Here is a 27,563-nt window from a genome sequence, read left to right on the forward strand (position 1 = left end):
ACAGAACCACAGAAATGGAGATCACATGGAGGGTTATCAATAGGGGATTGGGAGGGGGAGACAGGGTGGAAAGGTACAGAGAATAAATAGCATAAATGATAGGTGGAAAATAGACAGGGGGAGGGTAAGAATAGTGTAGGAAATGTAGAAGCCAAAGAACTTATAAGTATGACCCATGGACATGAACTATAGGGGGGGATGTGGGAGGGAGGGGGTGGGCAGGATGGAGTTGAGTGAAGGGGCGGAAATGGGACAACTGTAATAGCATAATCAATAAATATATAAAATATATATATATATAAGGACAGAATTTGTGAGAGAGAAATAGACATTGTACACCAAATTAAGTAAGGAGAAATAAACAGTCTCTTTTATCTACTTCTCTTATTTTCTTTTAATTTTCTTAAACATTAATTATAAACTATAATCTAGAGGTAATACTAATCAGCATTATGGAATTAAAAGGATTGTAATTACTAACAGTAAAAAGTCATTAATTGTAGAATCTGACTTCAAAATATTTTAAGAATACATGTATGATCTGGTCCTCTGAAGCCTATTAGAATTTTCAAGTAGACGGTGAGGCCCTCCAAATCTCTAACTAGCTTTCTAAAGCAAATTCTTACTACCCCTACATGTTCTTTAAAAGTTGAGTGTTTTAAACTATATGTACTATCATTATGAAAATGAAATCCCATTGAAAATAAAGCTGAATTCCCCAGAAATGTAAAAAAAAAAGTTATGATGTACCAGAAAAGAAATAACAGAACCTATACCATCTTTATCATAACCATAATCTTATCTATTAATGCATATTTCAAATTCAATCAAATGAAATGGAAGAGTTAAGGAGAAAATGACATTTTGTCTTAAAATATAACACTTATATTAGATAATTTTAAAGGACCGAAATATCCAGATCTCCTTTTTTAAGATTTTTTATTATTTTTCTTTTACAGTGGTCCCCCTTTGCCCTTCTCTGCCTATCCCACCCCCCAACAGTCAATACCCACAGCATTGTCCATGTTTAGTATTATAACCAACATCTTTTAATGCACACCATTACAGTCTATATTAAATTTAGGATTACATAAAGCAAGAATAAATAATTGTATTAAAAAGACATGAAACAATCACCAGATACAACTTTATGCCATCATGTTACCAAAAATAAATGATAAAAAATGATAATATAATACCCAGGACTATTGAGAGTATGAGACCACAGATATGTTCATAGACTATTAGTGGAGGCTAACCTGGCAGTACCTTTTGACCCAAAATTCACTTCTAGGGATCAAATAAAAATTCTCACATGTTCAAAAAGCTAAAGTGTTCAAAGATGGTCATTAAAATATAGCCATAACACTGTAAATGTTCAGTAAAAGTAATGGTTAAATGAATTATATGTATAAGCAGTACTGACATGGAAGATCCACAAAATAATGTCAAGTTCAAAACAAAAGTTCCAGAATGATATCTATAAATGGGCACCATTTTTAAACATATGTTTATGTAGCAGAAATAAAATTTTTTGTTTGTTTTTTAACCAGTTGCCATTAAGGGTTCTGCCAGTGTTTAGGAAAATTCCTTAAACAAAATGTGGTATATAAAGAGACAGTGATCAGGGACTTTTGGTCAAGATGGCAGCATAGGTAAATGCGTGCCCATCATTCACTAAGTGGCAGCAGGCCCAGCATTAGTGGCAGCCAGCCTTGATTTGCAGCTTGGCCTCACCTGGGCACCTCCAAGCCCAGCACAACTAGCAGTCATCTGAAGATCACTTTGCAGCTCATGACCGCTGGTCCTACGCAGAACACAAGTAGTGGCTACCTTGGCCCATACCTCCTAGGAGGCCCAATTGACAAAGCACCCAGTGGACAGCTTCATACCACGTAAAAGTAGACCATCCAACCACCTCCACGAACAACACATTCAAGGGGTTTACTCAGCAGGCACCAGGGCCCTGCTAAAGTAAGTCCTGCTCTGTGAGCCAGCCCCTGCACAACTGATCCTACACGGAGGTCAAAAGTTAGTAGTTGATGGCTGCAGCCCATGTTTGCAGCTGATTGACCTGGGGGTTTAACCCTCCCATGGATGTGGCAACAGCAACCAAGGCTCAACTACAACAGGAGGGTGTACACAGCCTACATGTTGGGGTGGGGGGTGGATAAGGGTAGCAAACCTCAAGTGCTCAGCTCAGGTGATTGGGGAGGCTGTGCAACAGGACCCTACTGGACACCTACTACATTAGGCTGCTATATCAAGCCCAGGAGATAGAGCAGCTCTACATAATACATAAAAACATAGGGAAGCTGCCAAAATGAGACAAAGTAACATGGCCCAAATGAAAGAACAGAAATATTTCAGAAAAACAACTAAACACAATGGAGACAAGCCATCTACTAGACACAGAGTTCAAAACTCTGTTTATAAGGATGCTCAGAGAATTCAGAACAACAGCATAAAAAAAGACCAGTCATAAATGAAGGATACACTAACTGAAATGAAGAATAACTTACAGGTAATCAACAGTAGTGTAGATGAAACACAGAACCAAATCAGTGATTTGGAATATAAGGAATCACAAAACACCCAATAAGAACAGGAAAACGAAAAACAAATCCAAAAAAATGAAGACCGTCTGGGACAACTTCAAGCGTACCAACATTCACATTATGGAGGTTTTGGGAAGAGAAGAGAGCAAGTAATTCAAAACATATGTTTTAAAAAGAATGAAGCAACCGAAGTGCCCATCAACAAACAAGTGGATCAAAAAACTATGGTACATTTACACAATGGAATTCTACGCAGCAGAGAGAAAGAAGGAGCTTATACCCTTTGTGACAGCATAGATGGAAATGGAGGGCATTATGCTAAGTGAAATAAGCCAGGCAGTGAGGGACAAATACCATATGACCTCATTTATAACTGGAACCTAATCAACAAAAGAAGAAAGCAAACAAAATATAACCAGAGACATTGAAGTTAAGAGCAATCTAACAATAACCAACAGGGAGTGGGGAGGGGATAGTGGGGAGAGGGGTTTTCAGGAACTACTATAAAGGACACATGGACAAAACCAAGGGGGAGGGTGGAGGTGGGGGAGAGAGGTGGGTTTGTTTGGAGTGGGGTGGGGGGGAGGGGAGAAAATGCAGACAACTGTAATTGAACAGCAATAAAAAAATGTTTAATAAAAAAAAAAAAGAATGAGAGAAAAATCCCCTAACTTGGTGAAGGAAATAGACATACAAGTCCAGAAAGAGCACAGAGTCCTAAAACAGATGAACCCAAAGAGGCCCACACCAAGACACATCATAATTAAAATGCCAAAGCTTAAAGGCAGAGTCTTAAAAGCAGCAAGAGAAAAGCAGTTTATTACCCACAAGGGAGCTCCCATAAGGCTTTCAGCTGACTTCTCAAAAGAAACTTTGCAGGCCAGAAGGAAGCAGCAAGAAATATTTCAAGTGAGCTATCTCCTGCTATCGGTTTCTGGTAGGTACAGGCCAGTGGTGTTACTGAACATCTTCCAGCACATAAGACAACCTGGCAGCAAAGTTTATTTGGCTAAAATGTCAAGAGTACCAAGAAACTTTGCTAACAACGTTTGACACATTTGATCAGTTACGGAGCCTTCTACATACACTGCACAAATCTTTTTTTGTGCTTCAGTTGCATTTTTACATTTCTTGAAATAATAAAGTATAATACACCCAAAATGTTGCATACTTTCTTCCAAAATTCAATATTAAACTGGTGCACCATGTTAATCGCCATTTTTTTCTTTTCTTTTTTTTTAAAGTTTTTTTTAAATATATTTATTGATTATGCTATTACAGTTCTCCCATTTCCCCCCCCACGCCACTCCATCCTGCCCACCCCCCTCCCTCCCACATTCCCCCCCCCGCATAGTTCATGTCCATGGGTCATACTTATAAGTTCTTTGGCTTCTACATTTCCTACACTATTTTTACCCTCCCCCTGTCTATTTTCCACCTATCATCTATGCTACTTATTCTCTGTACCTCTACCCCCCTCTCCCCCTCCCACTCCCTTATTGACAACCCTCATGTTCTAGTTGTTTGCCTAGTTTGCTCTCGTTTTTGTTTTAGGTGTGGTCGTTAATAACTGTGAGTTTGCTGTCATTTTTACTGTTCCTATTTTTGATCTTCTTTTTCTTAGGTAACTCCCTTTAACATTTCATATAATAAGGGCTTGGTGATGATGAACTCCTTTAACTTGACCTTATCTGAGAAGCACTTTATCTTCCCTTCCATTCTAAATGATAGCTTTGCTGGATACAGTAATCTTGGATGTAGGTCCTTGCGTTTAATCTTGGGTAATGTAATTAGGATGTGCCTTGGTGTGTTCCTCCTTGGGTCCAGCTTCTTTGGGACTCTCTGAGCTTCCTGGACTTCCCGGAAGTCTATTTCCTTTGCCAGATTAGGGAAGTTCTCCTTCATTATTTGTGCGAATAAGTTTTCAATTTCTTGTTCTTCCTCTTCTCCTTCTGGCACCCCTAGAATTCCGATGTTGGAACGTTTCAAGGTGTCCTGGAGGTTCCTAAGCCTCTCCTCATTTTTCCAAGTTCTTGTTTCTTCATTCTTTTCTGGTTGGATGTTTGTTTCTTCCTTCTGGTCCACACCATTGATTTGAGTCCCAGTTTTCTTCTCGTCACTATTGGTTCCCTGTACATTTTCCTTTGTTTCTCTTAGCATAGGCTTCATTTTTTCATCTGTTTTTCGAACAGATTCAACCAAGTCTGTGAACATATTGATAACCAGTGCTTTGAACTGTGCATCCGATCAGTTGGCTATCTCTTCCTCGCTTAGTTGTATTTTTTCTGGAGCTTTGAAGTGTTCTGTCATTTGGGCCATTTTTTGTTTGTTTGTCTGTTTGTCTTGGCGCCTCTGTTACTTTAAGGGGCGGAGCCTTAGGTGTTCACCAGGGCGGGGTAATGCTGGTGGCTGTGCTGTGATGCTGTATGTGGGGGAGGGGCCGAGTGGGAGCATTGGCACCCGCCTCACTCTCCTCCGGATTTCAATCTTTCACTCTGCTACCCACAATCAAACTGGGCCACTCTGGTGCTGGTTCCCAAGTAAGTGGGCCTGTGCACACTCTAGGCCCCTGCGGGTCTCTCCAACAACCTCTCCCGTGAGGCTGGGAGTCTCTCCTGCTGCTGCCCCAACCCCCAGGGGCGCTTTCAATCAGAGGTTTGAGGCTTTATTTCCCCAAGCTGGAGCCCTGGGTTGCGTGGTCTGCTTCGCTCCCCACCGTTCATCTGGTTTACCTGTGGGCGAATGTGGTGCCGCGGGGTGCTACCCGCTGCTCTGCCTGCCCCGTTCTCCGCCACTCTGAGTCCGGCCCTCTCGGTTTATCTGTGCAAATGTGGGGCCGCAGGGTCTGCTAGTGCTCAGACTGCCTGCACCATTTGTCCCACACTCCGCCAGTCTCAGTCCCGCCACAGCCACGCGAGTCCTCTTCACCCCGGTGCCCGTCTCCGCCCCTCCTACCAGTCTGGATGAATGTTTATTTTCTATTTCCTTGGTGTTGGTCCCCCTTGCTGTTCGACTCTCTGTCAGTTCTGGTTGTGCGCGGAGGCGCAGTGTATCTACCTACGCCGCCATCTTGGTTCTCCCCCTTAATCGCCATTTTTAATGCAGACTGATATGACACCTGTCACAATACAATCTAACAAAACTACATAATTTTATTTTTTTAAATTATTTTGTTGTTCAAGTACAGTTGTCTGCACTTACATCTCAAAACTACCCCCGAGCCATCCACACTGCCCTCCACTGATCCACGCACCCTTGGTTTTGTCCACTGTCCTTTATAGTTGTTCCTGAAGACCCTTTCCCCTTTTCTCCCCATTATCCCCTCCTACCTCCCCTCTGGTTACTGTCAGATTGTTCTTAATTTCAACGTCTCTGGTTATATTTCCTTGCTTTTTTCTTCTGTTGATTATGTTCCAGTTAAAGGTGAGATCATATGGTATTTGTCTTCCACTGCCCGCTTATTTCACTTAGCATAATGATCTCCAGGTCCACCGATTCTGTTGCAAAGGGTAAGGGCTCCTTCTTTCTTTCTGTTGCATTGTATTCCATTGTGTAAATGTACCATAGTTTTTTGATCCATTCATTTACTAATGGGCACTTAGGTTGCTTCCAGTTCTTGGCTATTGTAAATTCTGCTGATATTAACATTGGGGTGCACAGGTTCTTATGTATTGATGTTTCAGGGTTCTTAGGATATAATCCCAGCAATGGAAATGCCAGGTCAAAAGGCAGTTCCATTTCTATTTTTCTGAGGAAATTTCATACTGTTTTCCACAGGGGCTACACAGTCTGCATTCCACCAACAGTGCACTAGGATACCCTTTTCTCCACATCCTATCCAACACTTGTTGTTTATTGATTTTTTTATGATGGTGTGAGGAGGTATCACATTGTGGTTTTAATTTGCATCTCTCTGATCGGTAGTGATGCTGAGCACCTTTTTATATATCTCTAGGCCCTCTAATGTCCTCCTTAGAGAACTGTCTGTTCAAATCTTTTGCCCATTTTTTAATTGGGTTTTTTGTCTTCCTTGTGTGGAGTTGTGTGAGTCTTTATATATTTTCAAAATCAAACCCTTGTCCGAGGTATCATTGGCAAATATGTTTTCCCATACAGTTGGTTCGCTTTCATTTTAATATTGTGTTCTTTAGCCAGGCAGTAGTTTTTTATTTTGATGAGGTCTCACTTGATTATTCTTTCCTTGATGTAACTTGTTCTAAAGGACATGTCAGTGAAAATATTGCTGTGTGGAAGGAATATCTGAGATTTTCCTGCTTATGTTTTCCTCTAGGGCTTTTATGGTGTTACAACTTATATTTAAGTCTTTTATCCACCTTGAATTTATTTTTGTGTATGGTGTAAGTTGGTGATCAAGTTTCATTTTTTTGCACATAGCTGTCCAGATCTCCCAACACCATCTGTTGAAGAGGCTGTTTTTGCTCCATTTTATGCTTCTGCCTCCTTTGTCAAATATTAATTGACCATAAAGACTTGAGTTTATTTCTGGGCTCTGTGTTCTGTTCCATTGGTCTATGTGCCTGTTTTTATGCCAGTACCAGGCTGTTTTGATTACAGTGGCCTTGTAATACAGTTTGATATCAGGTATTGTGATCCCTCCTGCTTGGTTCTTCTTTCTCAAAATTGCTGCAGCTATTCGGGGTCATTTATGGTTCCATATAAATTTCTGAAATGTTTGTTCTATATCTGTGAAATATGTCATGGGTACTCTAATAGGGATTGCATTGAATGTATAAATGCTTTGGGTAGTATGGCCATTTTGATGATGTGAATTCTTCCAATCCATGAGCATGGTACATGCTTCCATTTGTTTGTGTCTTCCTTAATTTCTTTCTTCAGTGTTGTGTAGTTTTCCGAGTACAGGTCTTTTACCTCCTTGGTTAGGTTTATTCCAAGGTATGTTCTGTTTCTCATTGCTATATCAAAGGGGATTTTTTCCTGATTTCTCTTCCTGATATTTCATTGTTGGTGTAGAAAAATGCCTTTGATTTCTGAATATTGACTTTGTATCCCACTGTTTTGCCAAATTCACTTATTAGGTCGAGTAGTTTTTTTTGTCTAATCCGTAAGATTTTCTACGTACACTATCATGTCATCTACAGACAATGACAGTTTTGCTTCCTCCTTTCCAATCTGGATGCTTTTATTACTTTTTCTTGACTGATTGCTACAGCTAGGACTTCCAATACTATGTTGAATAGGAGTGGTGAGAGAGGACATCTCTCTCTTGTTCCCGATCTTACTGGGAAAGCTCTAAGTTTTTGTGCATTGAGTATGATGTGGTTGTAGGTGTCTCATATATGACTTTTATTATGTTGAGGGATGTCCCTCTATTCCCACTTTGCAGAGTGTTTTTTATCATAAATGGGTGCTGTACCTTATCAAATGCTTTTTCTGCATCTGTTGATATGATCATGTGACTTTTGTCTTTCCATTTGTTTATGTGATATATTACAGTTATTGATTTGTGAATATTGTACCATCCTTGCATCCTTGGGATGAATCCCATTTGATCACGGTGTATGATCTTTTTAACATATTGCTGGATGTAGTTTGCCAATATGTTGTTGAAGATTTTAGCATCTATCTTCATCAGTGATATTAGCCAGTAGTTTTCTTTCTTTTTTAAGTCTTTATCTGCTTTTGGGATTAGGGTGATGCTGCCTTCATAAAAAGAGTTTGGGAGTCTTCTGTCTTCTTAGATTTTTTGGAATAGTCAGTGAAGGATGGGGGTTAGCTCTTCCTTAAATACTTTGTAGAATTCCCCTGTGAAATGGTCTGGTCCAGGGTTTTTGTGTGTCAAGAGTTTTTTGACTACTGCTTCAATTTCATCAGCTGTTATTGGTCTGTTCAGGCTTTCTGCTTCTTCTTCATCCAATTTTCAAGGATTATTTTTTTCAGGAAATTTGTCCATTTGACCAAGGTTGTCAAATTTCTTGGCATATAGTTTTTTGTAGTAATTTCTTACAATCCTTTGTATTTCTGTAGCGTCAGTTGTAATCTCTCCTCTTTCATTTCTGATTGAGTTTATTTGGGTCCTCTCTCTTTTTTCTTGATGAGTCTGCTTAAAGGCTTGTCAATTTTGTTTATCATTTCAAAGAACCAGGTCCTGGATATATTGATTCTTAGAATTGTGCTTTTAGTCTCTATGTGTTTTAATTCTGCTCTGATCTTGGTTATTTCCTGCCTTCCACTTGCTCTGGGCTGTCTTTGTTGTTGTTTCTCGAGTTCTTATAGGTGTAGGGTTAGGTTGTTTATTTGAAATGTTTCTGTCTTTTTTAGGTAGGCCTGTATCATTGTGAGCTTCCTTCTCAGGACTGCCATTGCTGTGTCCCATAAGTTTTGGATTGTTGTGAGCTCATTTTTATTTGTTTCCAGAAGCCTCTTCATTTCCTCCTTGAACTCATTCTGTCCCCATTCATTGTTTAATGACATGCTGTTCAATCTCCATGCATTTGAGTAGTTTTTAGTTTTTTCCTTGAGGTTAGTTTCTAGTTTTAGTTCCTTGTGGTCAGAAAAAATGTTTCATATGATTTAAATTTTATTGAATTTGTTGAGGCTTCTTTTGTGTCCTGTCATGTGGTCTATCTTTGAAAATGTTCCATATGCATTTGATTAGAATGTGTATTTTGCTTCTCTCGGATGAAAGGCTGTATATATATCAGTTAAGTTCATTTGATCTAGGACATTGTTTAATCCCACAATATCTTTGTTGATAAAAAATGCAGCATTTTAAAACTCACCAATTTTTTCATATGCACACTGATATGACAGCTGTCACAGTACAATGTAACAAAAATGTTTTGAATGAAGTTAAAGACAGCTAAGCACTACTAGAGCCATCATATGGAAAAAAGTAATGGAATTTTAGGCCAACCCAATATAATGTATGTCAACTGTAATTAAAATATTAAAAAAATGATTTAAAAGAGACAGTGAATTAAATACATACCTAAAATCCTCCTGAATTTGGAAGTAGAGGCAAGTTGAAGGATAAAAAAGAAGACAATAGGAGATAACAAAGTAAACAGACAGGATAGGAGAGTGGGGAATGGTAGGGAGAGAGAAGGAAGAGAAGAATAAAGGGAGTGAGGGAGAATATGAATGAATATGGCCAAAGACAACAACTGGGAGTATGTGGAGAAAAAACACAGGCATTAAACATTTAATTTTAAATAGTTCACCAGGTACAACCCTTCGACCCACCCCACAACTTGATCTATCCAAACATTCATTAGTGTCTACTATATACATGAGAGGATCCCCCCAAAAACACAATTTATAAAAAATTGTATTTATTCTTACATTTAAACTTCCATCATTTTCAAAGTAGTCTCCATTTGATGCAATGCACCTATCAAGATGTTTTTTCCACTGCTCAAAACAGTTTTTGACCTCATCAATTTTCATGCCTTTTAGTGCTACTGTTTTTCATTTTAACTGTTCCACATCAACAAAATATTTCTCATTGAGGACTTTTATCATCCAGGGAAAGAAAAATAAAGTCTCTCAGGGGGCAGGGAGTAAACAGGTGAATAAGGAGAGTAGGGCACAGAGGTCATGTTGTTTTGGATCAGTAACTGTTGGATGCTCAGTGCAGTGTGGGCAGATGTGCTTGTAAGTAACCCATTATTGAAATGGGCAAACATGTTCAAAGAGTCTTCAGAAAGTTCAACTGAACACGAATGCAGCCTCTCACAACAACACCAGCTGGTACACCAATATGGATGGGTTCTTAGAACACTCACCTAGTGGGGGAAGCCTGTATTACAAGGGGCCTGCCCTGAAGATGATAATTCCAGTTTTTTTAGGGGGTGTCCCCTCATACACAGAAATAGTTTGTTTGACTGATGTGGGATAAATTGTAGGAAAGAGGCACAATTCCACATCTGAACAGACAGGAAGCCAAAAGAACATCCATGGGAGATAAGAATACAGCAGAGAAGGAACTCAGACCAACAGGTGAGCATCACATTTTTGCAGAAACTTCCACAGCATATTTGATAAGAAATATGAGACAACTGTATTTAAATTTCAAAAGATAAAGCAACCTCTGCTTTAACAACTGCATTAAATATATTTGTATATTTATAAATATATAAGTGTATATGTATTTATAAGTATATTAATATTGTATATATTTTAAAAACAAAACATTCATTATCTACATTTGATTTGTTAAAATAAATTTTCCCTCTTTCATTTAACATTGTAAACATTTAAGTTTCTCAACCTTGCTCTTTTCTCCAGGGAGCTAATAATCAGTGGAATTTCTGGTTTATCTTTTTGAGACCACAGATCCTCAAAATTAGTAATTGCTAGTGAAAGTAATCTCAGAAAGATTTTTTAAAAAGTTATTTGGGCCCTTTCTGCTATAGAGGACAGAACATTGTGAGATAGAAGCCCTGCCAGATAACATTTACAAGAACACCACAGGTCTAGAATAGAGGCAGTATGCTAAGTTACAACTGTAATTTTCCTTTTCTATATTCTTTTTTTCTGTCTTTTTAATTTTTTCTCTTACTAGATAATGTGTATATTTTTTAATTGTCGTTCAAGTACAGTTGTTTGTATTTGCCCCCAACCAATGCTCCCAACCCCACCCATCCTCACCTCCCACCCTCGATCCTGCCACCCTTTGGCTTTGTCCATGTGTCCTTTATATATATTCCGTGAGGACTCTTCCCCTTTTTGCCCCATTATCCCTTCCCACCTCCCTTCTGGTTATTGTCAATTTGTTCTTTAATTCCATGTCTCTGGTTATAATTTGCTTGCTTGTTTACTTTGTTGATTAGGTTCCACTTATAGGTGACATTATATGATATTTGTCTTTCACCACCTGGCTTATTTCACTTAGCATAATGCTCTCCAGATCCATCCACACTGTCACGAAGGAGAGGAGCTCCTTCCTTCTTTCTGCTGTACTATTCCACTGTGTAAATGTACAATAGTTTTTTGATCCACTCATTTGAGCCACTTATTTGAGCCACCACTCATGTGATGGGCACTTAACCACAGCAATTTTGAGAAAGAACAAAGTAGAAGGGATCACAATACTTGATATCAAAGTATATTACAAGGCCTTGGTAATCAAAAGAGTCTGGTACTGGCATAAGAACAGACACATAGATCAGTGGAACAGAATAAAGAGCCCAGAAATAAACCCAAGTCTCTATGATCAATTAATATTCAACAAATGGGGCAGAAGCATAAAATGTGGTAAAAATAGCCTTTCAACAAATGGTGTTGAGAGAACTGGACAGCTACATGCAAAAAAAATTAAACTTGACCACCAACTTACACCATACACAAAAATAAACTCAAGGTGGATAAAACACATAAATATAAGTTGTGACACCATAAAAGTCCTAGAGGAGAACATAGGCAGGAAAATCTCAGATATTCCACGCAGCAATATTTTCACTGATATGTCCCCTAGAGCAAGGGACAAAAAGGAAAGAATAACAAATGGGACTTCATCAAATTAAAGAGCTTCTGCATGGCTAAAGAAAACATCAGCAAAATGAAAAGGGAACCAACTGTATGGGAAAATATATTTGCAAATGATACCTCAGACAAGGGTTTGATCTTCCTTTTCTATTTTCTATGGTAAAACCATCCTTCTAAGTGTTTATTTGTAACAAAGGAGTCTCTTAAGACATCTGAATCAAAGAATCTTAGTATGTCCTTTGACTCTAACCTGTATCTAAAAAAATCTGTCTTTTTCATTGTTTGTCCCACTTAACCATAAAAACTTTAGCTCTTTCCATCCTTAACACATACATGTAAAATAAGCTGATTTTTTTGGTGGCTTCCTTACCTTAAAAATCATGTGTATGAGTTTAAAAATGGATTAATTGGATTTCACCACAATTAAGAAATTCTCCACTTCCAAAGAGAATGCTAAGAGGATGAAAAGATAAGTCACTGGTTAGGATAAAATGTTTGTAAATTATATACATGATAAAGGACTTGTATCCAACATATATAAAGAACTCTCAGACTCATTAATAAGAAAAGAAAGAAGCCAATATAAACATGGGCAATAAAGCTTGATGTACACTTTACCAAAGAAGATATATGGATGGCAAATAAACACAGGAAAAGATGCTCAGCATCATTAATCATTAGGGAAATGCAAATTAAAACCACATGAGATATCCCTATACAACTATCAGAATGTCTGAAATAAGAAATACTGCCCATACTAAGTGTTGTCAAGGATATGAAGAAACAGAATTTCTTGTAAACTACTGATGAAAATGCAAAATGGTACAATCACTTTGAAAAAGAGTTTGGCAGTTTTCCAAAATTCAACACACACCTATCATATGATTCCAGGGATTTTACTCCTAAATGAAAGGGAAGAGAAAAGAAAGCATATGCCCATACAAATATTTGTGATGAGTGTTACAGCTACTTTGTTTGTCATAGCCAAAACCTGAAAACAACCTAAATGGTAATCAACAGATACACAGGTAAACAAAGTGTAGTATATCCATACAATACAATACTACTGGGCAATAAGAAGGAATGAACTTATGATACACCCAACAAGAATGAATTTCAAAATAATTATGCTGAGTGAAGAAGTCATATTGTACCAAAAATACATACTATATGGTTTTATTTAAATAAAATTCTAGAAAATGCAAATTAATAGGGACAGAAATAAAATGACTTTGCCTAAAAATGGGGGAAGGATGGAAAGAAAGGATTACAAACCTCAAGAAAGTTTGTTAACTGATGGATATATGTTATTATTATCTTCATGGTGGGGATGGTTTCACAGCTATAGACACTTGTCAATAATTGGCAAACCATACCCTTTAAACATGTGCAGTTTATTGCATGAAAGTTGAAAACTTTTTAAAAAGAAAAGGATTATGTATTCTCAAAATCAATACAAAGCAATGATATATGAAAATTTTAAGAGGTTTTATGGAAAGAAAGATAAATGTGTGCAGATTATTCATACAGGCATTTATACACCAGAATATTCCAAAAAATGGAATTGTGATAATGATATGTTTACTGGGCTACTAATGACAAGTCAAGGATGTCAGAATAGACCAGTTCGCTATCCTGTGGGCAGGATAATGCAAATGATAAAGAACAATTTAAAGATTATCTTTGGAGACTATGTGGCTACCATTAAGTAGGAGATACTCAACATGGTACAAAAAAAGAAATTCAAAAAGGAAAAGCAAGGATAGGTAGACCAAATGAAATTCTGTATCATTCTCTTCTTTCGTATCTACAGAAAGTACCATAACAAATTTTGATGGAAAGTTATCTTGCTATGTATTTCCAAAAGAACAATAAGAAACTCCAGATAAATTAAAATTTCAATTTATTTTATTACTGACTGTTTTTGTCATTCATTTCTCAGGAAATTTTCCGTGTATCAAAGGACACAATCAACAGTAAAAAAGCAACCTGCTGCTTTTCTTCCTGTTTCCAGCTCTGCATCTAAAGAGCTTGGAAAGTTGCCAGTCATCCTAACAATGACTAAAAAGAAGCTAAAAAAGCTCTTTTTGAATGACTATATATATACATACAGTCCCGTTTTCCTTTTCATGGGGGTATGTCTCCATGTTAATTCACAGAGATTTGTCCTACATCAGGCTGCTATAACAAAATACCACAGATTAGCTGCCTATCATCATCTTCTGGGAATTCTGTTGTTATAAGTCTTAAATATGAAACTTAGAGCTCAGGTAATAACTATGTATGGTGTCAGGGGGGTACTAGACTTATGGGATCACTTTGTAAGTTATATAAATGTCTAACTACTAAGCTGTATACCTGAAACTAATATTATATTGATTGTTCACTGTAATTAAAATATTTTTTAAAAAAGAAACTTAGAGCTCAGAATTTAAATCACCAGTATTGAAAACAATGTTCTGTGAATATTTTCATGTTCTGCATTCTCAGGGCTTTTGGGGCACAGAGCACTCACTGGCTCATTGGTTAAAGGAAGTTTGAATCAGACATGTCTTAGAAGTGAATACATATGTTATTGTACACAAGCATAGAAAAATATTGGAAACAAACACAACACACTTATAATTCTAAATACCTGAAGATTCAAGGACAAAAGCATAGTTATGGGGTTACTTGGAAAGGAGGCGATGGCAATTATTAACTTTTGCTTTAAACACTGATTTGTTTCAGCAGTTGATAGGCACAATATTACCACACATACCAGGAATCATCAGTTTCCCTCTCCTCTTCCTAATGTAAAATATTTGGTTCATGAAATCATACTTTTTTATGGATATAATGAGTTGTCCAAAACCTATAAAGAATGTATAGGCCATAATAAAAGTTTCCATGCATAATACCATGTTAGCTAGTAATTACCAGTTAGATAAGGGTAGGTGTGTCCCACCATTTCTAATCTCTCATAAGAAAGGTACATAAATTATATGTAAAAATTATGTGGGCATGTATAATTTAAAATAACAAAAATTAAGTCTATTTGATGAATTCCCAGAGATAAAACACTTGAAAAACATACTGGTATGGCATTAAATGCTTACCCAAATTTCAGCAGAATTTTCCAAACCAGCCCTAACCTATTCTCGACATACTTCTATACAACATCTTCTTTGTCCTTCTCTGTGATTAAAATTAGGAATTAGTCTTAAGCTCTTAATATCAACATCATATTTGATATAGAAACCTTAAAAATGTTATAACTCTTTACTAGTTCCACCACTTATTAGCTATGTGACCTTGGGCAAGTTACACTTAACATCTCTGTACCTCAGTTTCTGCTTCTACAAAATGGAAATCATAAAAATACCTACCTTATGAAATTTGTTATGACAATTAAATGACTTAACGTTTGTATTTAGAAAAGTGACTAACATAATAACCACTACAAGAATGTTTGGAAAAGTAAATAAATTAAATTAATAGACAACAGAGTAACAGGTTTTTGCCTTCTGAAGATATTTCTAGCATTTGGTGCCCAGGAAATCTTAAGCACTTCTCCCAAATTTGAACTTTATTTGACATTATACTCAAAGCCTACAGTATTTTTCTCCTCACTTCTTTTTCTGTGCACATTAAAACATCTAATAGTCAAGAAATAAGCAACAAAAGATAAATGGCACTTCATCAAAATTAAAAGCACTTCAAGAAACACAATCAAGAAAGCAAAAAGACAACTCATAGAATGGGAGAAAATAATTGCAAGTAATATATCTAATTAAGGGTTATTCTACAGATCACTTACAACTCAACAATAAAAAGAAAAATAACTAGATTTAAAAATCAGCAGAGGATTTGAAAGCTATTTCTCCAAAGAAGATATACAAATGACTAAGTACATAAAAAGACATTCAGCATTGTTAGTCACTAGGGAAACATAAATCAAAACCACAGTAAGCCCTGGCCAGTGTGACTCAGTTGGTTGGGCATCATCTTACAAACCAACAGGTCACAGGTTCAATTCCCAGTCAGACCACATGCCTAGGTTTTGCGAGTTCAGTCCCCAGTCAGGGTGTATATGAAAGGCAACTGGTTGATATTTCTCTCTCACACTGATGTTCATCTCCCCCTCTTTTTCCCTCCCTTCCCCTCTCTCTAAAAGCAATAAGCATGTCCTTAAGGATTAAAAAAAACACAATGAAACATCACTTCATACCCACCAGGATGGCCATATTAAAAACAAAAAAGGACATAACTAATGTTGGCCAGGATACGAAAAAAATGGGTCATTCATATATTGCTAGAGGAAATGTAAATGTAAAACATGTAGCTGCTTTGAAAGACAGTTCGGCAGTTCCTCAGAAAAGTTAAATATAGAGTTACTAAATGACCCAACAACTCCAAGTCTAGGTATATACCAAAAACAACTGAAAAAAGGTATCACACAGCAACTTGTACACAAATATTTACAAAAGCATTATTCACAACAGCCAAAAAGCAGAAACAAACCAAATGTCCATCAATGCATGGATGATAAAATATGGTATATACATATAGTATATTACCCATAAAAAAAGAATAAATTTCTGATATGTGCTACAACATGGATGAACTTTGAACAAAGGTCAAAAGAGTTAATCACAATAGAGTAAAACTCTGGCATTCACATTTTACATTCAACTGTTGTGACTCTGCCCTATGGGCATTGAAGTTTTGAAACATGAAATACTTATTTTGTGTGGTACTGATTTAAAGCATAGTTATTGAAAGGTAGAGTACAGAAGTCACTTAACAAAGAGTAAAAACAGGCTATTCAGATTTCATATCTCAATGAGGCTCTATTGTTCCATAGTTCTAGTTCTCCAGAATCTTTTTATATATTCTAAATGTAAAAAAATCGTTCTCAGGAGAAAAAGGCATTTAAAAGTATGACAATTCCCTATAGAATTGTACAACTGAAATCCATATAATTTTATTAACCCTGTCACCCGAATAAACTCAATAAAATCTCTTTCTTTTTAATAAACCTTTTATATATTTATTTGTTTACTTATTTATTTACTTATTTATTTATTTTAAGAGAAAGGGCAAGGGAGAGAGAAAGAGAGGAAGAGAAACATCAATGTGTGGTTGCCTCTCGTGCACCCTCAACTGGGGACCTGGCCCGCAGCCTAGGCATGTGCCGTGTTTGGGAATCAAACCAGCGACCCTTTGGTTTACAGGCCAGCACTCAATCCACTGAGCCACACCAGCCAGGGCTCAATAAAATTTCTTTTAAAAGTACACCAATTCCCAATGTTGGTAATAGAAGTAAACAAAACTAAAGTTATAAATAAAATTAAAAGGTTAATCTGTAGAAAATGAAAATACTGACTCAAAAATATATCTACACTCCCACTCCCATATTCATTGCAGCATTATTTAAAATAGCCAGATATGGAAACAACCTAAGTATCCACAGATAAATGAATAAAGAAAAAGGAGATTCTGTTATCTTCAACAACATGAAAGACACCTTGAGGGCATTATGCTAAGTGAAATAAACCAAAGAAAAACACATACTCAAATTATGATATCACTTAGAATCTAAAACCAAACCAAAATAAACAAGTTCATTGCTACATAGAATAGATTGCTGGCTAAAAGAGGCTGGGGGTAGGGGGTAGGCAAAATGGGTGATGGCAGGTCAAAGGGACAAACTTCCCATTTTAAAATAAGCAAGTCCTGGGGACCTAAGAATAATGACTATGGTTAACAATACAGTATTAAAAAATTAAAGGGAGAATGATAAATCTGACTTTCTCAATAGATTAGATATGTAACATAAACTAGTCCATCATAGCTCTATGTACACAGACACAAGAAAAAGTTTTCAGGAAAATGTCTCAGCCAGTGAGTGTTCCCAACAGTGTTCTGCTTTTCAAGTGAGATATTGAGCTTTAAGTAGAAGTTTAAAAGGCAGTAGGATAAGGAAATGCAAATACTCATGGAAAACAAGTTTATGAAGAAAGCCAGGAGCCTCTACAAATATTTCCATATTCACCTTGTATTTATTCCTAGCATATGTCAGGAGTCTCCTGTATAAAATTCCTCTGAGGGAAGAGATTCGCTGCCAAATGCTCTGGATGTATTAGAAATCCAGATTAAAAGGAGGCCAAGTAATGGGTTTGCATTACAATTCTTTCACTCCTTAATATGTAAGTATAAATTCACATATGGTTATATATCTGGAAAAAAATTATATACTTTTCTGTAAAGAAAGCAATATTAGATTTCAATTCTTATTTCTGTTTTCTTTCTGCTATTTTCTCTCATGCATATGGAGCAAAATTTTTATACTACTACAGAAATTGAATGGATCAACTAAATTAAGTAACAGCCAAGATAAATTTATACAAAAAGTAGATATATGGGTATATCTCTATTGAGGGGGGTGGTAAAAAAATGACTAATTATGTTTAGCAATAAAACCTACTTAACTTAAACTATATTATTTATATATTTGGAAAACATAAATAAGAACTGACCTACCTAAATTTTCATTTTATACTTTTATTTTTTCCTTGGTGAATAAAACTATAAGAGAGAATTATTAAAATATTTACATAGAAGCAGTCCAAGTACCCATCAGTAATTGAGTGGATATTAAAAAAAAAGCTGTGCTACATTTACACAGTGGAATACTACTCGGCCATAAAAAAGTAAGGAACTCTTACCTTTTGCAACAGCAAGAATGGACCTGGAGAGTATTATGATAAGTGAAACAAGCCAGTCAGAGAAAGACAAATACCATATGATCTGACTTATATATGGAATCTAATGAACAAAATAAACTGATGAACATAGTAGAAACAGAGGCATGGAATCCTGAAACATACTGACAGCTGTCAGAGTGGAGGGGTATGCGTGAGGGACTAGATGAAAGAAGGTGAAGGGAATAGCTGAAGAACATATATGCATAGCCCATAAACACAGACAACAATGTGGTGATGGGCAGACGGAAGTGAGGGCTGGCTGGAGGTGAGCAAAGGGGAGGGGAATGGGGACATCTGTAATAGTGTCAACAATAAAAATAAAGTTAAAAATAAATAAATAAAATTTAAGAAATACTACTAGTTTACCTGTTTGGGCAGTCGAAACAAGGAATTCTTATAGAAAATGTCCTTAGCCTGGCTCCATGTACCATCGATGATAATGATTGTGGAAGGATAAATAGGAGAGTCTATTATAAATTCTTCCAAATTAGCAGCTTCAGCCCCTGGATATAATATTAATGTACCAGACTTCCGACAAACCATTGAAAGTTCAGGATCTCTAAAAGATTTTTTAAAAAGAAATCTTTATTACTTTGTAGGTTAACAAAAGTTTTATTATTCTTGTTGAACTTCATTCAAAAATACAGACAAAAAATACATAAAGCATTTTTGGACTGGAGATGTAATAATAAATGAGATAGCCTCTGTCTACCAGAAACAAAATAAGCTTGAGGGGAAAGCAGACAAGTTAAAAAATCAATTAAAGACAAACAGCATCTTCTTCAAACCAGTAAAAGGCATCTGCAAAAACATACTGCCAATATATTTAACAATGTTCTTTGAGATTGGGATCAAGGTAGAGATGTTGTCTTTTACCACTCCTAATACACATTAGACTGAAGGTCCAATTATTGCAATAAAGCAAGAATTAAAGTAATGAAAGGCATAAAGGAAAGGAAGCAGTATAAATGTCCCTATTTGCACATGAAAATGCTACTTACACAGAAAGACCTAGGGAATCCACAAAACAATTTCTACAACTGAAAAATCAATTTAGAAAGTCACTGGATACAGGCTTGATATATAAAACCCAGTGTTTTCTTACATAATAGAGGAAAAAAATTAAAAGTAAGTATTTTTAAATTCCATTTATAAAGAATACCAAAAGTAATATGTCTCATAATCATTTCCCTATGGTTATATCACATACTCTAAGATAAGCTTAAATTAATAATTACCAGATTAATATTAAGTCAATAGTCTTAATGAGCGTTAGTTTAAAATCCATCATTGTATAATAATTTACTGAGTAAGCACTGTGTTAGGCACCATGAGAAAAAAACTGCACTAGTTAATACAATGGACTCAAAACAGGATGAGCTATTTGGAAAAGTGTCAAACTTCTCATCCCCAAGCACATTCATGGAGGGGTTAGATAGCCAGATAGTTTCCAATTTTACTACTAGATGCTCATCATTTTTGCAATAGAATAACGTAGATCCAAGTTGGCAGACTAGATGGAACCTTGTCCCACCTATATATCACACCCACCCAAGAATTATAGAGAAACTATCATTATAAAGAGCCTCTGTGTGAAAGAAGTGTCACAATGTAAATGATGTGGCTGCTCTCCATGTTATGAGCTCTGAATCTCGTTTCTATTCTTAATAAAAAGGCAAAAAATTCCCAACAGCAGCACCTATGGGAAGGCAATACAAAATCTACAAAAGAAACTATTGTATGAAAAAAGTATGACTAATCAACAGTTTCAGAGAACAGAAAAAATTATTATATAAAGTTCTAACATGGTGTTATTTTTATAACATGAAGCTAAATTATAAAGGAGCTAAAAAATAACACAGAAAGGAAAAAGTATGATCAATTCTCTAGACTTCCTGCTAGTACAAGTCTTACTTTGCATTTTCATAAGTGAACTGAAAAAAGAAATCTCCAGATTTTCAAGAGAAATTAAATTTTGCATCTAAAAATATATTTAACTATGTAAGCAGGATCAAAGCAATTTGCAAAGGCTTTATGAGTGGACAGAAAAGCAACAAAGATGATTCAAAGGTATAAAAAGACTTGTAGAGAAATTTAAATATATATATATTTGTATATATTTATGATAATGGTTATGTAATAGAATGTGAAATAAGATCCAAGAACACTACAGATCTGTCCATGAAGATATCAACTAATGGCTGTTCCACATAAAAATACTGGGTCTCATCAAAAAGAATATTTTAAATATGACAGAAGGTGTTTTATCCTTAAAAATATGTATATGATGTGCCTATAACTAAATATAGTAGTAGTCCCTGTATCTTATGAAAGCTTTAATGGACTAAAAATACATATGCATTTACTTATATAAATATACATCATATATAACATAAAAAAATAAAAAACTAAACTAAAACTAATAAAGTACTCCACCACCTTGAACAAAAACAAAATAAACAGTAAATATACATGCCCTTTAGGCTCAACATATATTAGTACGGAATTCAGGTAATGCCATCACTCCTTTGTTTATTCCACTTTGGTCTCTTGTGGGGAGGTGTTTTTGTTTATGTTTTGCTTTGCCTTGTATTATTTTGAGAGAAAAGGCAGAACTTAAATTTTGGGGCCACTTCCAATGTACATTGTTCTAGGTCTAAATTATAAGTTTTTTAAAATCATATTTAAAGATTTATGTGGAGAAAATTATTTTAAATTACCTTTCTTCACTGAAGCGACGACCAATCTTGACTCGACATTTGTCCTGAGGGAGGCATGCTGCTAGTAGAGGAACTGTCCGCAATACTCTGCTTTCCTTTAATTAAAAAATTAATTAAAATGTAGATTTTTACTCAGAAAAACACACTTTAAAAACATTTATGATAAACATTTCATTCATAACATTATACAGAATTTTCACAAATCTTTTACTACAGACCACAATTTCATTAGAATATATATATTCATCTATATATAATTCACATATACATATTCGTATATATATATATTCATCCTGACTGGAGTGCCTCACTTGGTTCAATGTCATCCCACAAAGCAAAAGGCTGCAGGTTCAATTCCACGTCAGGGCACATGACTGGGTTGTGGGCTTGGTCTCAGTCAGAGCGTGTACAAGAAACAACAGATCGATGTTTCTCTCTCACAGCAACATTTCTTTCCCTTTCTCCCTCTCTTCACCTCTCTCTAAAAATAAATAAGTAAATAAATAAATAAATATATAAATACAGATAAATAAATAAATCTGTAAAATAAACTATAGTTTCCCTGATATATCAGTAGTAAATATGCTACAAGTATATATTTTTATTCCACTTGGGCATATTTAGAAGTTTACTGAGCATGGATGGAGAGGACAAGGAGGGAAAAATTGGGACAACTGTAATAGCATAACCAATAAAATATATATTTTTTAAAAGTTTACTGATCAAAACAAGATAACATTAAATCATAGTTAAAATGATGAAAATGTAAATTTGTGTTTAACTGAATTGAATCATTTATTCTGACAAACTTTTTATTCTAATAGTAATTACATTTTGTGTACTATAGTATGTCAACTTGAAGATAATTGCCTAGATCTTTATGCCCAGAAAGCAAGGAACTGTTCAAAAACACAACAGGGCATATCCATGGCACACAGAAAGCAACCTTAAAGAGCTCCCAATGGCCAAACTGGAACAACTTGAGCAACAAAATAAGCAACACTGTATTCAGATTATAACCCAAAGTATAAAATAAATATAGAGTCCTGACTGATACAAATAAATAAATGGGAGAAAAGAGACAGATATTCCTTATAGTAGAATTCCAAGGAATAGCAAATACTACTTCCTTTACTTTAGGAATGTCATTTACCTAGCAAATTAATACACAAAACAGTAATGTTACATATGAGTTTACTAAAATAGTTAAAAATAAATAAATTTATAATTAAATTATTTGTTTGTAACAGAAAGAAAATGGATTATACAGCACATCCTCCTGCCCCCACTGAAGCTGTGCTGGGCCTGCAGGTCTGGCGTGAGCCATGAAGGTGGGTCTCTCTTCCGCAGTATAGGATTTGTTAAAGTTGTCAAAAATAAGGCCTACTTCAAGAGGTACCAAGTAAAATTTAGAAAACAACGGGAGAGGAAAACTGATTTTTATGCCTAGAAATTCAGTAATCTAGGACAAAAATAAGTACAACACACCCAAACACAGGATGACAGTTCATGTTATAACCAACAGACATCATTTGTTACCATATTTTTGAAACTATAAGACGCACTTCCCCCCCCCCTAAATTTGGGAGGAAAATGGGGGTGCGTCTTATAGTACGAATGTAGCTTACCTGGATCACTGAAGGGGGTGAGGGGGCACAGGAGGCAAGAGTAGGGTCGCCGCTGCAGAAAGCTGACGGCGGCAGGAGTGGGCCCTGGGCTGGGAGGAGGGGGGCAACCCAGCAGTGCAAAGCAAGGGAGGCAGGAGCAGAGTCCCCACTGCGGCATACTACAGAACTAGGGAAGAGGGTACAGGCTGTGCGGGCACATTAGCAGAAGAAAGCCTGTGACGCCCAAACGTGCCTCCGTCACGTGACTGGTGTCCCCCTCCCCCCCATTAACATTAACAGGCAAATTCCACCGCAGGGTCATCTGTCAGTGTAGCCCTGCAGCTGTTGCAAAACTACAACTCCCATCATGCTTGGACAAGTTGGGATGATGGGAGCTGTAATTTGGCAACAGCTGTGGAGCCACACAGATTGTGCAAAACTGCTGTCCCCATACAAGAGTGTTGCACAACCTGTGGCCCTCCAGCAGCAGATCTCCCCCGTAACAGTGTCAGCAGCAGATCTCGCCATAACAGTGCGTCATCCACTGATGTTCTCAGCTACAGCGCCCCCATAACTATGAAGGACACAATGCTGATATTTCTGCCATTACTGTATTTTGTTGTAGAAAGATACGATAGCGTACTGTAGTCTCCTGCTGAATCTACCGTAATTGTGGAAAGATGTCAAAGCAGAAAAGGATTTCTGCTTTAAAGGATGTTATTAAATATTTTACCTAAAAAATGAAGCATATTTTTTGCTTCAAAACTTTTTTTCCTATTTTCCTCCTCTAAAACCTAGGTGTGTCTTATAGTCTGAAAAATGCAGTAGTTTGCTTACACCCATGTAGAAAGAAATATATGATATGTTGTGAAGATTACACTCATGAACTCCCAAAGTATGGTGTGAAGGATGGCCTGGCAAATTATGCTCCCGCACATTGTGATGGCCTGCTGCAGGTCTGCAGGCTTCTCAATAGGTTGGGCATGGACAGGAAATATGAAGGCCAAGTGGAGGTGACTGAGATAATACAATGTGGAAAGCACTGATGGTCAATCATGTGCCTGTACCTGCTATTTGGATGTACAGCTTCCTACTACTGGAAATAAAGTTTTGGCATCCCTCAATGGGTTATGGATGGAGACTTGTCTCTCCCTAACAGTACCAAATGATACAGAAAGCAAGAAATTCAACACAAAAATATATTAGAAGCATATCATAAGTCAAAATATTAAAAACCATATGCATTACCTAATGGAAAAAGATGAAAATGCTTATAAGAAATAATTCTCTCAGTACATAAAGAACAATGTATCTTCAGACATGATGAAGAAGATGTGTAAGAAAGCCATTCTCCTATAATAGAGAATCCATGACTTTGGACACTTCTTTCCAGCCCCTTCTTGCCTGCAAGGTTCCTTTTGAGAAATCAACTGATAGACTTATGGGAACTCCCTTGTATGTAACTCTCTCCCTTTCTCTTGCTGCTTTATAAGATTCACTCCTTATCTTTAATGTTGGGTAATGTAATTATGATGTGCTTGGCGTGTGCTTCCTTGGGTCTAACTTCTGTGGAACTCTGAGTTTCCTGGACTTCCTGGAAATCTATTTCCTTTGCCAGATTGGGGAAGTTCTTCTTCATTATTTGTTCAAATAAGTTTTCAATTTCTTGCTCTTCCTCTTCTCCTTCTGGCACCTCTATGATTCAGATGTTGGAAAGTTTAAAGCAGTCCCGGAGGTTCCTAAGCCTCTCCTTGTTTTTCTGAATTCTTGTTTCTTCATTCTGTTCTGGTTGAATATTTATTTCTTCCTTCTGGTCCAAACCATTGATTTGAGTCCTGGTTTCCTTCCTGTCACAGTTGGTTCCCTATAATATTTTCCTTTATTTCACTTTTCATAGCCTTCACTTCTTCCTCTAGTTTGTGATCATACTCAACAATTTCTGTGAGCATCCTGATTACCAGATCTTTGAATTCTGCATCTGACAGATTGGCTATCTCTTCATCACTTAGTTGTATTTTTCCTGAAGCTTTCTTTGATCTGGTCTTTCATTTAGGCCTTTTTATTTATTTTTTATTTTTTTGGTTACTCTATACATCAAAGTTATCATTTAGAATGGAAGGGCAGATAAAGTACTTCCCAGATAATGAGAAGTTAACGGAGTTCATCATTACCAAGCCCTTATTATATGAAATGTTAAAGGGACTTATCTAAGAAAAAGAAGATCAAAAATATGAACAGTAAAATGACAACAAGCTCACAACTATCAACCACCAAACCTAAAAAACAAAAATAAACTAAGCAAACAACTAGAACAGGAACAGAATCACAGAAATGGAGATCACATGGAGGGTTATCGGTGGGGAGGGGGTGGATGAGGGAAAAGGTACAGGCAATAAGAAGCACAAATGGTAGGTACAAAATAGACAGGGGGAGCTTAAGAATAGTATAGGAAATGTAGAAGCCAAAGAACTTATGTGTATGACCCATGCACATGAACTAATGTGGGGAATGCTGGTGGGAGGTGGGGTACAGAGTGGGTAGGAATAAAAGGGAGAAAAAAATGGGAAACTGTAACAACATAATCAATAAAAAAATATATTTAAAAAAATAAGAGAATCCATTCCATGAAAAGAAGCTGAAGAAAGATGTTAAAAATAAGAGGAACCATTTCAAAATATCTCTTGCCCAGAAGAAAGATCAGGTAGCTCATAAAAAGGTAAGCTTTTTGAAGCTCAGGAACGTGCTGTTAACAGCTAATAAACCAAACCACAATTTTCTGTAAAGATTTTATTCAATAAAGACAATAGTAAACTAAGTAACCAAGCAGCAAAAAACAAAAGAAAGTAAAGTATTGTAGTAAAAGTACTCAGCAACCACAAACACACATCCACATCCACATTGCACCCTTCAGGGACATTTGTGTGTGTGCTTCTTTTGCTCCTCGATTCCTGGAGTGTTAAAATAATACAAAAAAAATTTGAAGATGCTGAGAGTAATTTCATCTACCTAATAAAAAGTTGGAAAAGAAAATAGGAGTAAGAATTTTCTGGGATTGAAATAAAAAGAACATGTAGCCTGCTGGAGTTCTAAGGGAGCATGAAAACAAATAGAAGCAGCTAATATATAAATGGAACTAGGAGAAGATACGTGAGATGGAGCATTTCAGAACATTTTACAGTGTTTCACACTGTTTTCTTCCCCCTAGACCATTACTAGAAGACTTTGACACATACTTAAATTACTTTCCAAATTTTTATCAAATTAACACAGCCCTATATGCCAAATTAAATAGTGCCAAAAAATGTATAATGTTCCTTATCACACTCTCCTATATGACTTTCTAAGGCAATCAATTTAATTCTTTTAGTTAAACCTTCTGGCTGTTATGTCCATATTTCTAAATAATATATGTGTTTTGCTATTTCTTGCTTCATCAATTTTATAATTTATCAATTATCTACAAACTATCATTTATTATCTGTTGGGGACGACTCTGTGTGGTTTCCAAGACTGCAGCCCCAGGAGAGCAGGCTCTGAAAGGGGCAAGTAAGTCTCCCTGGAAAACCAGGTAACGCAGGTGGCAGACACGACCTGACTCTAATATCGAGGGTTCCCATGGGAATCAGTCCTGATAAATACATTGTATGAGGGTTCCCATGGGAATCAGTCCTGATAAATACATTGTATCCTTTGAAGCTTGCTCTGCTTTGTTTTGTATAGCCCTGGTGATATAAACGGGATGTTTAAATTCAAGGCATAAGGAGTAAACTCTATCTCATGAAACACGTCTTAAAGACCCTCTGTCGTCAGCATGACTAACAGACCCTGACCAATGGCAAATCTCTGTGTTCCTTTAATTATTATCTATAGATAAAACCGGTTTTTATATGGCTATAGCCTTTTTGACATTGATGAACTATGCACGTATCCTGTGTACACCTACACATACCATTCCCAATAAAAGCCATTTGGGAGAAGGGCTGGGGGTGTTCTCCACTAGAGGGAATTGCCACCCCCTGTCCTGCCAGAACAGCAAGATTGTGTCCAGGATGACTTATTTCTCATCCATAGTGGACTGGAGGATTCTGCTGGACAGTTACTCCCACAATTATCATTAACAGCTAACTTCAATGTGTATAGTTTGAAGTGCATTTTATATGTATATATACCTATATATAATTTACTGTTCAAAATAAACCAGTAAAGAAGTATATCTTTTAACATGTCCATTTTACTAATGACAAAACTAAAGAAATAGAAGTTAATTAACTTGCTCAGGGTTACAGAGTTTACAGAGTCATTAAGGATTTAAATTCAAGCAATCTGGCTCCTGAGCCCTTACTCTTAACTACTGCCTTTTATAACTATAGCCTCTCATAATACCAATACAATAAATGAGGATTCAGCTTCTGACATTTTCTTATGTTTACATCTTCTGATATCTTTAGTTAAATCAATAAA

At 36.3% G+C, this 27,563-nt stretch overlaps 1 protein-coding gene and 1 pseudogene across 1 annotated transcript in view; one reads left to right on the forward strand and one right to left on the reverse strand.

The window, feature by feature from the left end:
- LOC112304889 (tRNA-uridine aminocarboxypropyltransferase 2) overlaps positions 1-27,563 on the reverse strand; it is a 108,693-nt gene that overhangs the window by 38,582 nt on the left and 42,548 nt on the right. Inside the window, exons 3-4 of the mRNA XM_024560576.4 lie at positions 21,496-21,590; positions 19,142-19,334 (exon numbers count right to left, since the gene is read on the reverse strand). Coding sequence (XP_024416344.1) covers positions 19,142-19,334; positions 21,496-21,590 — 288 coding nt within the window. The remainder of the gene's footprint in view (positions 1-19,141; positions 19,335-21,495; positions 21,591-27,563) is intronic.
- LOC139440428 (large ribosomal subunit protein uL18-like) lies at positions 23,960-25,884 on the forward strand (annotated as a pseudogene).

The sequence above is a fragment of the Desmodus rotundus genome, chromosome 1, assembly GCF_022682495.2.
Source record: "Desmodus rotundus isolate HL8 chromosome 1, HLdesRot8A.1, whole genome shotgun sequence".
In the NCBI taxonomy this organism is placed as follows: Eukaryota; Metazoa; Chordata; class Mammalia; order Chiroptera; family Phyllostomidae; genus Desmodus; species Desmodus rotundus.